General features: G+C 38.4%; 2 protein-coding genes across 5 annotated transcripts in view; one reads left to right on the top strand and one right to left on the bottom strand.

Moving 5' to 3' along the window:
* rasgrp4 (RAS guanyl releasing protein 4) overlaps positions 1–1,286 on the top strand; it is a 28,748-nt gene extending 27,462 nt beyond the window's left edge. For all 3 annotated transcript variants that reach the window (XM_053500760.1, XM_053500761.1, XM_053500759.1), the window contains one exon: positions 372–1,286. In XM_053500760.1, coding sequence (XP_053356735.1) covers positions 372–482 — 111 coding nt within the window. In that variant the 3' untranslated portion in view covers positions 483–1,286. The remainder of the gene's footprint in view (positions 1–371) is intronic.
* A 332-nt stretch (positions 1,287–1,618) lies between these two features.
* On the bottom strand, positions 1,619–16,562 carry hnrnpul1 (heterogeneous nuclear ribonucleoprotein U-like 1). 2 transcript variants are annotated; one of them, XM_053500757.1, is made up of 16 exons: positions 16,332–16,562; positions 14,174–14,384; positions 13,889–14,065; positions 12,031–12,238; positions 11,859–11,932; positions 11,640–11,779; positions 11,260–11,359; positions 11,063–11,175; positions 10,699–10,965; positions 10,461–10,583; positions 9,555–9,683; positions 7,652–7,820; positions 5,049–5,306; positions 3,566–3,714; positions 3,291–3,487; positions 1,619–2,794 (listed from the first exon to the last, which is right to left on the bottom strand). In XM_053500757.1, the coding sequence occupies exons 2-16, from the start codon at positions 14,352–14,354 to the stop codon at positions 2,638–2,640; spliced, it is 2,442 nt and encodes an 813-aa protein (XP_053356732.1). In that variant the 5' UTR covers positions 14,355–14,384; positions 16,332–16,562; the 3' UTR covers positions 1,619–2,637. The 2 variants fall into 2 exon arrangements, with proteins under 2 accessions (XP_053356732.1, XP_053356733.1); XM_053500758.1 differs by having other exon boundaries at positions 3,291–3,470; positions 16,332–16,559.
* Positions 16,563–17,151: the final 589 nt, after the last annotated feature.

The raw sequence follows: 17,151 nt of genomic DNA, 5'->3' as shown, positions 1-17,151 counted from the left end.
TGTTATTTTTGTATTTTGTGCTTTATTGCCCTTGTCAATGTTGCACACTATTAAAATATTGCTAAATATTTAATGTAGATTTTTAACATTTGTTTTAAAGATTTATCTAACGTTCAAATGTGTCCCATTCTGGTCATATAAAGAAGTTAAATCAAAGACATGACATATAAAAAGTGATTGGATTTGTCTGCTTACTTCATTTAAAGCTTCCACTCAGTTTTCTGGCCCTGAAATTATCGCCTCACCAGATAAGAGTGTGTGCTACTAGTCTAAACTGACCTGTTTAAGGTTTCTTTTTTTTTCAGAGATCTCTATAAATGACAAACTTTAATCTTCCTTAAACTCACGTCTCTTGTCCTGTATGTTTCCAGAGTGCCACTTTGCCAAGTAGAATGAGAGGCTCGTCTGCACCCAGCTCTTTCCTCCAGGAGAAAATGACAGAACTTCAGCTAAACAAAGACAAATGCAAGGAACCAGACTGAATCCTGCTACATGGCCAAGACAGAAAAAAAAAAAACTGGGTCTCCACTTAGTATTTGGGAATGGACTGTTTAAATACATGAAACATTTATTTCATTAAATTTAACAAACGGAAAAAAAATGTGCACACACCTTCTAGAGATGCATTAAATGTAAAGAATACTTGAGCAAGATCATCGTGATTTCAGCTACACCTTTAAAGCCACAGGGACAAGAAAAGAACAGAGATAATCACCAGCATCCACTGCCAAGATGTGTGAATATTAATGAACACTTCTAACACAAGCATCCAAAGGTGGACTACCAGAGCTCAGCTTTCAGCACTACTGCCTACTTAGGTGTAAGACTTGTGCACCTCTAAACCATCTGAATGATTAATTATACCGTAAAGGAAAAAAAAAAAAAGGTGCTTACTGCAACAGCTGTGCTCGTGTGTACCAAAAAAGTTAGACATTTAGCCTTTTGTGTTCACACTGACGCATGTGTTTTGTACTGTGAATTTCATCAAGGTGTGTGGAGGATGCCGTCTGTGCCTCATATTACTGGAATGTAAACCGCTCCGTCTTGCCGAAAGGCCAATGTCGGCTGGTGCTCTACTCTCATAATGCATCACTGTGCCTTACGCAATGGCCACTTTCAGTCAGAGTATGGATGAAGGGTACTAAATACACTGATCGAGCCAATGGGGAATACTGGAAATGTGGAGTTAATGTGATTTTATTTTTCCATTAATTGTTCCTCTAACAACGTTCCATCGAATGTATGTTTCCGACTTGAATGTCTGTCTTACTAAATCCTGAACTTAGGCTGTAGATGTTTATTTATTGAAAATTTATTAATATGAATCTACAGTATTTTTCACATTATAGCACTGCCGGGTTACTGCCATGACTGTTAAAAAAAAAAAAAAAAAAAAGAGCAAGAGAGAGAAAAAGACAGGCATTTGTTTTACTGTGTGGTTGCATTAAAATGCTGAAAGAGAACAAGAGCCATTATTCTTCTTGAGCAATGAAAACCGATGTGTTTCGGTTATACAGTATTTACAACTTAAAAGGTAAATTTATTTTCAAAACGCACAATGAGAAACAATAAAAAAAAAATCACTCAGGATCACTCGGATTCAAGAACATTCTTAAAATTGTTCCAATTACTAATTTTTTTTAATGAACTGTACAAGGGGAAAAAAAATCATTTTAAACAAAAACCTAAAATACAGTAACAAAAATCAAGTCACAAACCACATGCTTTCAGCCACGCTGTTATCAATCGTAATCATTTACAGAGTATGTAGCTGTGCTTAATCATCATCATTACCTTAAAGGAAAACTCCATCCTGAAGTACGTTTATCTTAACAGATTTGTGATTCTTGTACTGATATGTTGGTCGGTCCTGTACATTTTTTGTGTTGTTCCAGTGAAAAGCTGGTGGTTGCACGAAATATTGGTTTGACAAATTTCAGTGAGCTCAAGTGTAAATGAGATCAAATTTTACTCCCAGCTTCTAAAAAAGATCAATACGCAGGACGTTCAGGCTGGATTTTTCCCTTGACATTAATCCATATTTATTTACATTAACATAAACAATGCATGATGCAAAGTGATGACATGATTAGCCAAACATAAATTAAAAGATCTTATCTTATATTCATAATGTACAATCCAAACTAATTACACAAAGCACGCTTCTTAAACGAGGGCAGTAGTCGCTCAGTGATTAGGGCTGCATGATATAGTATTTACTCATCATCACATTAATACTGTAAGCTTACCATTAAGCACACAAACCGTAATGCACTCGAGTTCTGTGATTTAATTACACCTTGGGTAATCTTTTAAGCTGATTAAGAGGATCCAAAAAAACAGGACTGCTTCTAATAACCCTTATTAGTAAAGGTTATTGCCACTTTAGGTTACAATTTGACCTGCTCAACTGTATTGATAATTTGAATTCTGCTTCATTTATAAGGCAATTATGAGCTAAATTACAAGGTGAAGGTTCTCTGACTGGACCTGATCATCAGCATTTCTGAAACCAACTACAAATTAATCCTAAATGCAGCTGCTAGGACAGCAAGAATGACTGGATATAAAAAGATAAAGGTCATGAAAAAATAGGGTGTGTGATAATGCGTGTAAGTGAAAGAAACATTATATGAATTAAAAGGATGATCTGGATGATAAACACACACACACACGCACAAACACTTCACTGGCCCTGGCTGTTGCCTTGTTGCCCAGAGTAGTTGCCATACTGACTGTAGTACTGGTTCCACTGGCTCTGGTTCTGGTAGTACTGTTGCCACTGCTGGGCATACTGGCCAAAGAGAAAAAAAAGAAAGAATCAAAGAGATCAGTGAGCTATAAAGCATAAGGTGTTGTATGGATATTATATATAAAATGCATACAATATATAAAATTTCTTCTAATAGTGTGGTTGTAATACTACCCAGGCAGGATAAAATTTTCAGAAATATGTCTCAAGTAATGGAATTAAGTAACATTGATGAGGTCTGTATTAATTTTCATTCATATGTGAAAATCAATCCTTATATAATTGAACATATTAGACACACACACAGTATATATATATATATATATATATATATATATATATATATATATATATATATATATATATATATATATAATATGTGTGTGTGTGTTATATGCGTGGTTATGCTTTATGAGAATCACTGGTCATGACAATAACAAAGGGAAATGAAAGGGTTAAAATAAATGAGGTTTGCGAATATGGGACAGACACATGGATGCACTTGCAATGCTAATAACTGAAATGAAGTTGGTCTTACCTGCTGGTACTGCTGGTTGTAGCTCTGCTGCTGGTTGTACCCAGAGGTTTGATTATCACTGTAGCCTTGTCCGTATCCAGGATACTGGCTGTAATTACCATAGTTGTAGCTTCCTTGGTTGTAGCTGCCTTGGTTATAATTGCTCTGGTTGTAGTCTTGGTTATAGCTTTGATTGTAGCTCTGCATGGATCATAATTCTTTAATCATGTCAAAATTTTAACATGGCATAAAAGCAACAGTAGAAAACCAGTGCATCACTGATGGGTGGATCGTACCTGACTGTAGGCGTCCTTATTATAGGAACCTTGGTGGTTGCTGTTGTAGCTTCCTCCATAGCTCTGGTTACGGTTGTAGCCACCTCTCGAGCTGTTGTCTCTGTAATTTCCACCCCAGCCGTTCTGGTTGTAGCCTCCACGTTTAAAACCTGGAAACAATACATGCAATACACTTCATTAAGCATCGACACTTACAGGATGAACAATAGATGGGTGTTGCAGTGAGACATATGACTAAATACTGTACACTCACAAACTATTATGACACAAAGACATTTCCATGATACATAATATGCATGAGAGTTAGGTATCTAAGCAAAACAGTAACAAAGTGTTTTGTATTTCTATGTCAGGGAGACCGTGGAATTAGAAATTAATAGTACTGTAAAAATAAACCTAATTATACAGTATACACTATATTGCCCAAACCATTTGCTCATCTGCATTCACATCCCTATGAAGTCGAGTAACATCCAGTTCTTAATCCATAGGGTTTAATATGATGTTAGTCCACCCATTGCAGCTATAACAGCTTCAACTCTTCTGGGAAGGCTTAGGGGTGTGTTTATAAGAATGTTTGACCATTCTTCCAAAAGTGCATTTGTGAGGTCAGACACTGATGTTGGATAAGAAGGTCTGGCTCACAGTCTGTGCCCTAATTCATCCCAAAGGTTTTCTATCGGGTTTAGATCAGTCAAGTTCTTCCACACCAAACTCTCACTGGTTGTGCACTGGTGCGCAGTCATGTTGGAAAATGAAGGGGTCATATCCAAACTGTTTCCACAAAGTTGACCAAAATGTCTTGGTATGCTGAAGCATTAAGAGTTTATTTACAGGACCATAAAAAAACAAACAAAAAAACAAAACAGCACCATATTATAACCCCCCGCAACAAAACAAGTACCAGACTCGTCCATCATATTGCCAGACAGAGAAGCGTGATTCATCACTCCGGAGAACACGTCTCTACTGCTCTAGAGCCAAGAGCATTGCACTTGGAGATTTAAGGCTTTGATGAAGCTGCTTGGCCATGAAAACCGATTCCATGAAGCTCTCTACGCACTGTTCTTGAGCTAATTTGAAGGCAAGAAAGTTTGGAGATCTGTAGCTATTGACTCTACAAAAGGTTGTGAAGGAATGGGTCGCTGTCAGTGCACTATGCGTCTACTGACCCCGCTCTGTGGTTTTATGTGGTCTACCACTTCGTGGCTGAGTTGCAGTCGTTCTCACTAGCTTTCAGTTTGTTATAATACCACTAACTGTTGACTGTGGAATATTTAGTTGCGAGGAAATTTTTACGACTGGACTTATTCCATCCTATCACAGTACCATGCTGGAATTCACTAAGCTCCTTAGAAAAACCTATTCTTTCACAAATGTTTGTAGGTGCTTGATTTTATACACCTGTAACCATGGATGGATGAGTGAATATTTTTGGTAATATAGTGTAAAACAACATAGGGTCACTAAAATGAATAAATACCTGGTCTGTATCCTCCTCCAGAGCTGGCACGGTTCTGATAGCCTCCTCGCGGACCTCCACGGTTGTCATAGCGCTGGAAGCTGCTGCTTTGACCGCGATAACCCATCTGCCGGTTGTCGTAGCGTTTTTCAGGTGGAGGTGCAGCCCGCCGACCCTCCTCGTTGTACTGCTTCACCAACTTCTCTGCCTCGTCTTTCTGTAGCTCAACAAAGATCACCTCATCCAAGAAATCTCCAGACTCCGGCAGCACAAAGTTGGCTTCGAAACGGACGTAAGGCCAGGAAAAAAGTGGGACGACACAGGGGAGGGTGGGGGGGGGGGGGGGGACGTAGATGGGTGTTTGGGGAAACAGAAAGGAAAAACAAAAGTAGCAAAGAAGGGAAAAGAAATGGTGGGGACAGGTTGAATCACACCACCAGGAGACAGAAAGATCTTGATTAATATCACGTAACATTAACAAGACCTAAAGAACAAATTAAAAAAATAAATAAAACAAACAAAACTGTGTGAAGATGAAACATAAAAAAATAAGCCGTGGAGCGAACATGGCCTCCCAGAAAGGATGGGACTCAATACTTGCTCTAGTTTACATAGACATGAAGAAGTGAAAACATCAATGGCAAAGGTTTTAGATTTAAATGATGGCAGAAAACAATACTGCTGCTGCAAACCAAGAGTTAACTCAATGTCACGCTGAATATAGAGAAGTCAGGAAGATAACAACTTGGATATTCTGGTCAAATTGAGGACATACTGTGTAATGGTACTGATTAAGCCGTTTTGAACATCTGCTCAGTTTGCAGTGTTTCAGCAGGAAGGGAGGATGAGGTTTAAGAGGTGGGCAATATAACCAATATTTTAAACCCAATATTATAGACAGCATTCCTGGATGACTGTATATAACGTTTTTTGGAACTGTATAATCATATATAATGAATAAATGATCTGAGTTAAGTCAGTTAAGGCAACACACGTGAAAAATATTTAAGGATTTCTATACAGAAAACAAAACATTTGCAAAAACAGTGAAAGTTCTTATAATCTTTCTGAATGATTTATATAAATGTCTCTTAAGTTTCTTTAGGCAGCTGTTTTTAAAATACAAAACAAAAAGAGGAATCACAGTTAGGTAGAAGCACGCTTTTTGACATTTTGCTCAGTGTCCAAAGCAAAAGAAGTCTGTTTTTAATAGAGCTGTGCATTGTAGGTAGATTGCTGGATCGATCTGATTGTGGGCCATTGCGGTTTCCAATACAACGAGTCAATAGCATTGGTTGATTGAATTGCCTCAAGCAGATATACTTCTTACGTTTTCTATATTTATTTAATTATAAAGTAAAAATTAAAATACTGCATAACTTAACCGGCATGCTTATACACCATTAAGCGTTATACAAAGTTATTTTTCTGCCAATCACCTGCTTCCCACTCCTGTCCAATAGGTGGCAGTATTGCATCAACTGTACAAAAACCCAAAAGATGAAGCAGCAATACCTTTGCAAAATACGAATATTTGGAGAACATGCACGCGTTTTATTTTCTGCTAAAACTCTGTTATGTTCGTCATGGCATTTGACAATTTTCACACATTTCATATGTGGACGTTTACCTTAACAATTTAAAAAGTGTGAACCAAATTTTGGATTAGAACTCACCTTTGATTCGTTTAATTGAATCAACCAACAAAAGATCATTTAAATTGCATATTTTATTAAATCGCATAACCGTAGTTTTGAACTGTTTATAGCTGAATTTAATGTAGATTGCTTGCAAAACAAGTCACCATCTCCATCACTTACATTAACAGCAGCTACAAATACTATTACAGTACTTGACATTTTTAATATTTAAATTACAAAAAATTTAAGTTTAAAAACAAACACAAATACTGCACTACTTTACCAACACCCAATGAACAAATGCCTATCAGGATACAATATTATAACCAGTGCATCTATATAAACTTACTACTTGAATTACAGTCGAACTACTATCGAAGTAAAAAAATACTCAACTCCTTTAGATTCACAAAAAATTTTAAGCGATATATGGACCTGCCAAATATGGAATTTATGTAGTTTGCCAATAATTTTAAAATATTGGCAAACATCCTACTAATGAGATCCAATTATTTGGTAGATAAATACATTAGAATACAAAATGGTACATTTGATAGTTAAATATTGAAATTTAAATTGCAAAATGTGTCAAAATATTCACAATTTTATATTTATATTTTTTTTTATTAAATCGTGCTGCCCTAGCGTTGTGGTACAAAATGTTTAAAGGAGGGCTTTAAATATATGAAATGTAGTTTTTGTCAAGTGCAACAGAAACATACTGGTATACCACCCACCACTAAATAGGAAAGGTGAAGGGGGGAAAACAAACAAATAATAATAATAATAATAATAAATTAATGAAAAAAAAACTAAGGCCAAGGGCCTAACAGACAGGGTTCTTAGTTCAATGATGAAAGGGGTAGGGGGGCATCGTCCAAGTTTGACCACAAACAAAAAAAATATATATACATACACAAATAGTTGAGCAGAGATCTTGAATCTGATTTATGAGTGGTTTGCTTTTGTCCACTGCATTCCTACCTTTCATTTCTAAAACAGCATGATCGGGCACATCCTTCCCTTCCACATCAGTTTGCTTTAATGTTCGCTCTTTTAAGTCCTCGTCCGTGGGACAAATTACAATAGCCTTGCGTTGAAACCCTTCAAAGGGACGCATTTTTCGTCTCTGGGCTGATCCATATACATTTGTCTAGCAATGGTGACAAGAAAGAAGTAAAAGCTGTTCATTATTGTTACTTTGTGTTCTGGTTTGGGCAACGCGAAGCCTGCAATGATGAATTGAAAGAGTTTCTTTTTTTTTTCTCTTTTCTTCCCCCTGACGAGCTACTCTCAGCCTCTCACTACTCCGCCTACTTACCTTACTAATCTGCTCATCTGCACCTAGACCAAAGCTCTAAACAGGGACCCTTTCACAGCTCCAGGCAAATCTGAAATGACTATATGAACAACCTGAAGAAGTGATGAATGCGGCTTTAAACTCTATATTTAAACTCCACTTAGAGAATCTTAAGAGCGTGATCTTAGGTAGTGTAACGTTTACTGACTTAGTTCAGTTTAAAATGCAACATAAACATTTAAAATAAAATTGGTTGAAAATGCCTCATTTTAAGCCTGAATTACATTTCTATGACGTCTACCCGAGAGCAGATGATATTCACCTAAGTGTCTGATAAAGTATTTCCGTGTAATGACATGAACTATGTCGCAGTGCCACTAACCACTAGAGATCAAATATAGAAAAAGTCAATGCAAAGCTGCATATGTTTAACTTTTTGAATTGAGTAGGCCGTCTGAAATAAGAGATCCAGTACAAAATGGAACTAACAGATTCTTCGAAAACACAGATGGCCTATCAGCTCACAATTCTAAGAATAACTTTTGTTTTTAATCTAGATTAGGTGATGAAAGGAAACAAGAATTACATGAAAGACATGAATTAGATCATTTTGCAATACTGCATCCTTCCTTGTCTTAATCAGATTTTTCTTTAGCCAGAACATTATTGGCCTTTACGCTAAGATTTTAAAAATCTGCTTTTTAAAAAGCAAACTAATTCATTTATTTCTTGTGTTTACTGATTTGTAAACATAAATAAATTGTAAACACGTGCCCTAAAATCTAAATCTGTGTTTTTGCAGTTATATGGGAGATTTGGAGAAATTTGGCTTTAATTTGGAATCCTTGTTACGTTGTCTACCCTGGCCATTGACACTATAGAGTGATATTAATCCAACGTCAAAGAACAAACCCTAAAGTGTTCTGTTATATTTTTTCAAAACAATAATACATAATGGTGCTATAATTTCCTGAAAGGGTCCTGTAACTCACCTTTACTTACCCATCCAGCATTGGTGCTTCTGTTCCATAGACATACACACACATAGACTACTTACCTGACCATACTTACAGTTTCCAAAGTCAAGCCAATGCACATCCATCTGACCTTACTTACCTCACAATTCCCACGGGAAGCTTCTACAAATCTAAAAAACGTTAGTTCTCACTTACCTTAGTGCTTTACCAAAACATTAACACTTAACAGTTACTTCTGGTAATTACCAAAGCAACAAAAGTTGTTTTTCTTACTCACCAGGCAGAGCTTACTTGTCTTTCAACATCTTAACACTGTAATGGATCTACTTGTACGGTATTGAAAAGGCTCACAAGACAATATGCAAAGTATGACAAATAAAATATACCCAAAAATACTGCAGCAATAACAGCAATGACTTTCCCTCTCATGTTAGAAAATAGCATTTCTTTACAATACAGTGCAACAAGCCTAAGAAAAGAGAGGCTGATGCTTCTTCTACTCTATCATATTTTGGCTCCCTGAAAGATAAATAAATAACGCATTAGAAAGATGGCAGTAAAGGTCATCTACATTTGTCTCAGAGGATTATGATGGGGCTGGGGGCAGTACCTGGTCCAGAATGTAGTTGCGTTTCTTGCGGGCGGCGATCTGGATCAGTCGGTTCAGACACTGCGTGGCTTGCTGAATGAGAACATCCCAGCGACCAGCGTAGTTCCTCTGACGCCTCAGACCCATCACCTACAAACAACATACACACTTTAACAGTCAGTTGTCATATTTTAGGGCTTGTTAACATGATAAAGACATGATAAATATACATGTATATTTATATATATATATTTAAAATTATATATATACATGGATGTATTATTTTATTTCTATTTTCTTCACTATTGGAAGTCTGTAGTGCGTTTTATTTGGAAAAATGATCAGATCATCTTCCATTCTCCTCCATCTGTACCCTTCTTTGATACCCGTTAAAATGTATTCTTTGAAAAAAGAAAAATACACAATAATGAGACAGCAGATGAAACTCCAAGAGTGCTAACAAAAAGAAAACTGTTTGTTTGAAACTACTTTAATTCTGATAACGTTCTGACCATATTCCGCCTTGATTTTAATCCAGATCACCACAAAGCACTGAAAACCCAGCTTCCATTTCCAATAACCCATCTTTGTAAAATGGGCTTGCAGTGGCTCCAACAAAAACTAAATTATGGAGCAGACTGGACATAAGAAATATATTTCGGGATATGGAAGGATGGAACTGACTTGACGGAGGGGAAACATGCTCTGGGGCTCACAATGATTATGCGTTCTCTTTATTATGCACTTTATCATGCTTTGTTATGGGCACGTGATAGCCGGTATGTGGAAAACTGGACTACATAAAACTGTCTGTGGTGCAAAAAAGGTTGGAGAGTACTGTCTTAATAGACTCTTTAGTCACATTAGCATTAGGTTGACATGCCACCCACACACATCAAGTTATCCCTATAACAGCGAAAGTCATACCTTCATCTTCTCCATAATGGCGTTGGTGCCGAGTATGCTGTATTTCTTCTGAGGGTTCAGTTCAGCATGCTTGGCTGCCCAAGTCGTTTTGCCACACGCAGGCAGACCAACCATCATCAAGATCTAAAACAAAGACACAATAATGAAAATCGGCATGTACTAACTATATGGTGAGTCTGTTCAAGCAAAAATATAATATTCTGTCACAAAATTGGCTTACTGGCCCAACTGTACCAACCTCACAGTCTGCCTTGGTTGCAGGAGCCACGGTACCTCTAATCCTGTTCTCCATCGCAGTATCGTGGATGAACACATATCCTTCTGGTGCAGAAAAGAAAGGCTCCTCCTTCTGACCAAAATTAAACTCCACAGCGCAGTTCTTCACCAGGACATGAGGGAAAAGAGCCCGACCAGCCAGCTCCTCCTTTCTCACCCGGAACGCTACATCCAACCACTTTCCATTTTTAGAGAAAAAAATCTCAACCTCAGGACTAGTGTCAAAGTCCTGAAACATAAGCACACAGATACATATATAAAATCACAGCCAATTATTACAAAGAAATGTTAGAATTGTGTTATCAGAAATACTCTGGAGAACTCACAACATAACATCCTATGATGTCATTTTCACCAAATTTTTGCCCGTAATCTTCGAATTTGCAGTTGAAGGATTTTTTTCCTGTTCCACCATATCCGTAAGAGAAGGGCTCTTCTCCTAAAGTATAAAAAAATGTTAAGGCAAATACTTTTATTTTATTAAAGTCTCCAGTGTTGGGTGTTTTGTGCATTTTCCACTCACCGAGCTGTGTGCTGCAGGAATCCAGGGACCAGCCCACTCTCACTACATGTGGATCAGGCTCACTGCTGGGAAGATGTTTGACTGAGATTTCTTCTGTTATCTGCCACAACACATCCAGACCAACATTTCACCTCACACCAGTCCATTTTTAGCTGGTCCTGTACTGTTTAACAACGATGAACAGAAAAGCAGCCAAGAATGCACAGCCTTTAGATGTTTGTCCCCTGTAGTCTCAGATTCCTGTTCCTGGCTGACAGGAGTGAAATCTGATATGGTCTTCTGCTGCCGTACCCCATATACCTCACAGTTCAGACATGTTGTGCATCCTGCGGTGCTTTTCTGATCACTATGCATGTGGTTATGCAGAATAAAATAATTACCCTCATCTCATAGCAGACACGACCCTTGTTCACGCCGTATGTGGCACGTGCGCCGGACCACAGGTAAGCAAATCCTTCGATGGTGAGCGGGTAGCCACTGTAGTGGTCTCGGGCGACTTTGAAATGCAGGTCGCAGTTATCTACAGGAGTAAGAAGATTGTATTTGTATATAATGTGTGCAAAGACAAGACCAAAAAAGGGACACAAAATGACACTCACAGGTATCAATGGCCACCAGTGTGTCATCATAGTCTTCTTCATCTTCCTCAGCTGGAGGCTGAGGTGAGCGGGACCTTTCATAAAAAGCATTGAACATAATCATGGTCTAAAACTGCTCCTTTAAAACATACAGTTTAGACCTACACATGTTTTGGAAACAACAATATATCACCTTTTGTCCTCTCGATGCTCGTAATAATTATATCCATGGGCGTCGTCATGGTGTCTTTTGCGTCCATAGGGTGCCTGGTTGTCCTGGTGGGATGTGGACCGTGAAGCGTGTTGGTCTTCTTCCCACTTACTGGCAGTTTCAGGGTCCTGCTGCTGGTCTGGCTTTACGTCATCCTCCTCCTTCACCTCACTTTGTGGTACATTTTGGTCTGTAGACACAATGCGAGTTCAAAACAAAACTGTTAAATAAAAATTATGTTTTCGTCACTTTTAGACATTCAGAAAGATCTCTGTTGTGAGTGTACAAACAACAACAAAAAACATTGTTTTCTTAGTCTTTTTGTATTGGCCAGGTCTTTAACAAGCCAATTTATTGTTCTCCTATTATAACCTTATGTAGGAAGATACTCCTCTCCTGGCTTGTTGCTCAGCTCTGCAGATCTCTATTGGGGTGTAGCTCAGATGGAGCTCATTTACATATATAGTAAAACCTTGGATTACGACTAACACGGTTTGCGAGTGTTCCGCAAGACGAGCAAAGATTTTTTTATAAAATTTTGACTTGGAAAACGCATTTTGGAAGGAATGCATTGTCTTGGTTTACGAGCACGGATTCCTAATTTGAAGCCGAGTGTCACGTGAGTGTCATGGTATAATCAACATCCCTCGTCTTTAGTGTGTGTCAGTGTTTAAGTGTGTGTTATGTGTGTATTATGTGTGTATGTTTCCTTATGGGAAAATTTGCTTTGGTTTACGAGTGTTTTGGAATACGAGCCTGCTTCCGGAACTAATTATGCGCATAATCCAAGGTTCCACTGTGCAGTGAAACAGCACATTTGGAGAAGAATTTAAATGAAGGAAGTTGTTGAAGTACCATATGGGGCCTTGAAGTCTGATGCTTGCATTGAGTGATCATAAAAGATAAAAGTGATTCCAGATCTATGATGGCTGCTACCTGAAACCTACCTGGCCCTATGTGAAAAAAAGGAATTGACATGTATCAGTCTAAAAAGTTACAAAGCCATTTCTAAGGCTTTGGGCATCCAGCCAACCATGGTGAGGGACATTATTCACAAATGAAGAAAACTCAGAACAGTGGTAAACATTCTTAGGAGTGGCCGGATTACTCCAAGAGCACAAGGACGACTTATCCAGGAGCTCATATTGCCTCACATGGCTTCACTTGCCTCAGTTAGGGTCAGTCGTCAAGAGACTGGGCAAATATGGCATCCACGCTAGAGTTCCATGGTAAAAGCTGATCAAAAATACCACAAAGGCTGGTCTCACATTTGACAAAGAACATCTTGATTATCCCCAAGGCCTTTTGGGCAAATATTTTGTGGACTATGAGAAAAAAGTTAAACTTTTTGGAAGGTTTACATCCTGTCGCATCTAAAACTAACACAGCATTTCATAAAAAATGTCAAACATGATGTTGGAAGTGTCATGGTCTGGGGCTGCTTCGCATAATTGATGGAACGACGAATTCTGCAATCTATCAGAAAATCCTGAAGGAGAATCAGTTCATGACTTTAAGCTCAAGCACACTTGGGTTATGCAGCAGCACAATGATATACAGTATAACACACCAGCAAGTGGTCTAGTCAAAGTCGGGACTAAATGCCATGCCATGACCTTAATCAGGCCGTCCAATGTGCCAGAATTAAAACAATTCTTAAAAAAAGATTGGGCCAAAATTCCTCCACAGCCATGTAAAAGACTCATTGCCAGTTACTAGGTTTAGGGGCAATTACTGTTTAACATAGTTTCACATCAGATTTGGACAGCTGTTTTCCCTTGATAAATGGAAATCATTTAAAATTTGCACTTTAAAAACTGATGATACTCTACAGACTGACCTTCCGTGTAGACAGGAAGCATCTCTGTTTCACGCTTGACTTCAGGCTGCTCCGATCTGTTCAGAACATCTGCCGCGATGTCTGGATCTACATCAGGGATGACTTTTGTCTCGTCTTTGATCAGAGCGTCTTCGTCTTCTTCTTCCTCATGTGCCTGCTGAGACATGTCTTCTGCAACTGCACATGTATTCACCTTACATAAGTATTCACCCCCACTACATATCATGTACTGTACAAATGAAAAGTATCATGGCATTATTATTTTTTTTCCGCTGTTGTTGTTACCTGCTTCAGTTTGCTGTCCATTATCAGGTGGGAATTCCTGTGCATTCTGTGCTGCTTCACTCTCTAAAGAAGCCTTCAATCTGTCCACCAGGTCTGCCTTCAGGCCGCGGGTGTCTAATCCCCTCTTCTGCAGCTCCTCCTTCAACTCGTTCACTTTTAGTTTCTTCACATCGACATCCATTGCAAATTTAGGTAGAACTGTCCTCCAAATCTGCACCAGCAAAGAAGTAGGTTTAACAAGAAGTCATGTAACCTGTCAATCAGGTTAACAATATAACCAGCCTAGCTCAGCTTAGTCTCTTAAATCAGGTAAAATAGCACAGACTCTATCCCCCGTATCATAAAAGCTTGCTTCTGCCTACCTACAGTAGTACAGTATTACCTACATATATTTAAATAATGAACTCACACCAATCTACAAGGGTGAGTAAAAAGAAAACATCTGCATCTGGCTGTAGATTTCTTTTATATCACTTTTGGTAAGACAAATACATAATTATTTGATTTTCAATACACTTTTTTTTCATCTGTCAACAAGCTTTTATTTCTTCATTTAAAAAAATGTTTCAGGCTGAACTGCGAGCCACGAATGCAATGTTGTCTCCATTTCATCATTAGGCCTGCTTTCAGGGGACCAAACAGGTAAAAGTCAGATGGAGCAAGATCAGGAATATAGGAAGGATGCTTTAATTCCAAGTTTTACAGAGTGTCGACAGTGTGCAGGCGTGCGATGCCCTTGGATAGCAGTCCTCTGTGCTTAGGCTTCAGCTCCTTAATAAGTATCTCACTGTAGCAAGCACTGGTAATTGTTGAACCTGAAAATGTTTCAATACTGGCCTTTAAGAAACACAGAAAACTCTGAGCATTTATGAACTGTCCAGCTGATGGTTGAGTCTTTAACTTTTTCTTGGTCAACGATTGAGGATGTTCCTCTCGACTCATAGTGATGAGTCCATGTCTCGTCACCAATAACAATTCTTACAAAAATTTTACAGAGTATCGATCCACTTTTCACTGCACGCTGGTCTCCGTTCATGCTGATCACAAGTGGGGCATCCATTTTTGCTCGCACGACGTTCCAAATGTACTAATTTAACACACTCACACCTGCACAGCAGTGACTGTGTAGACAGTAGCCTTGAACGGAAAACGCTCATAAGACAGCCAGTGCGGCCACTTTTACCCTCCCCCTCATCGTCTATACTACCTTATCCTGTATTCAGAGTCGTTTGGAGCCTATCCCAGGAGTCTTAGGCCACAAGGCGAGGTACACCCGAGTGCCAATCCATCGCAGTGCACACACACATACACACTCACTTACACACTACAGGCAATTTGGGAAAGCCAATTAGCCTAATAAGTATGTCTTTGAACTGTGGGAGAAAACCAGAGTACCCGGAGAAAACCCACAAAGCACGGGGCGAACATGCAAACTCCATGCACACAGAGACTGGAATCAAGCCTGGCAGGGAATTGAACCTGGTCCCTAGTGGTGCAAGGCAACATTGCTAACCACTACACCACCGTGCCACAGTACTTTATTTTGTATTATTCAAGTGGACCCCTCAATGCTAGTGTACATTTAGAATTTTATAATGCAATGCAACATGCGTGTGTGCTACTCTTGCACCCTGGGAGGGGAACTAATTTACACCCTGAATGTGTTTTGCAAATTTCAGGGCATATGGAGAAATGTATAATTTAGGACACCCAGTCATATAAGCATCCACTTAATAAAACAGTGTCAACTAACATATATTAGCTTCATATTTAAGGCATACTGTGAAAAATATATATATATATTTATTATTTTAGCAATAAAACTATATCCTTGTAAGATTAGCCAACTGTCAAAAGCAGGTTTCATCACTGTTTTTTAAATAACTGGCACCTTCGTCTTGTTTACCGTTACATCATAAGGCCGAGCTACAAATAGATACACACTCCCTATAAATGTACGCTAAATACGCTACATAGGGCATAACGGTTTTTCTCTAGCCTACATAGTGTACTACATATACAAAACACCTAAATTGGAACACAGCCACAAAACACCGATAGCAAACGCCACCAATTAGTGCGAAGATATTATTCGTATTGTTCATGCAGGCCAGTTGCATTAAATGAAAAATAAAATGCATGAAGAGCAGATTATTACCTTTTTTTCAAACAGTCAAGTTAAACACTCTAACCTCCAAAAACTAGTGAAACGTCAGCTATTATTGAACAGACACCGCCTGAAGAACACCTAGCTAGCTTGCTAACAGGCTAATGTAATTACATCATCAGGCTGCGCAGTCGTTCATACTTGCGTTCTAAAGAGAGCAGAAAACTAAAACGCCCGTTAAAGTGTAGGCAAAAATCCCCGGATGTGGCCTTTGCACACTTTACAGTAAGGTAGAACTTAAGTGTGCATTTTAAATTGTGACTCTATGCTGACACCTAATGGTTTTTAAATGCATTGTTTTTAAGCTTTTTTTTTTTTTTTTTTTTAATAAATGAAATGTACAGTACATTATATAGACAAAAGTATGTGTCTAAATCTGTTAAGTATATAATTAGATCATTAAATTCAGGCCCCTTATCCCAACTTAAGGGCAATCTTAATGCTTCAGCACACAAAGACATCTTAGACAATGCTATGCTTCTGACTTTGTGGCAACAGTTTGGGGAACATAAGGATTCCAAAATAAGGACTATAATGACATGGGTTAATGAGTTTGGTGTGGAATAACTACACGCTTCTGCCCAGAGTGGAATTTAATACTACGTAAAGACTTCTCCAGTCACCTTAATGGGGTTACGATCTGTGGTGACCAAACAATGTGTGAAAATGCAGTCTCATGCTCCAAGAATCATTCTTTTACCACTTAAAACCTGGCATTGTCATCTTGAAAGTTCCAATGCTCCACTGTCCACTCTTTACAGTCCTATGCCAAAGTTTGGTCATTTTTGAAAAGATGTTCTTTGGTCGTCTT

This window comes from Clarias gariepinus, chromosome 7, assembly GCF_024256425.1.
Source record: "Clarias gariepinus isolate MV-2021 ecotype Netherlands chromosome 7, CGAR_prim_01v2, whole genome shotgun sequence".
NCBI classification, from domain to species: Eukaryota; Metazoa; Chordata; class Actinopteri; order Siluriformes; family Clariidae; genus Clarias; species Clarias gariepinus.
This window is presented reverse-complemented; position numbering and strand designations above follow the sequence as displayed.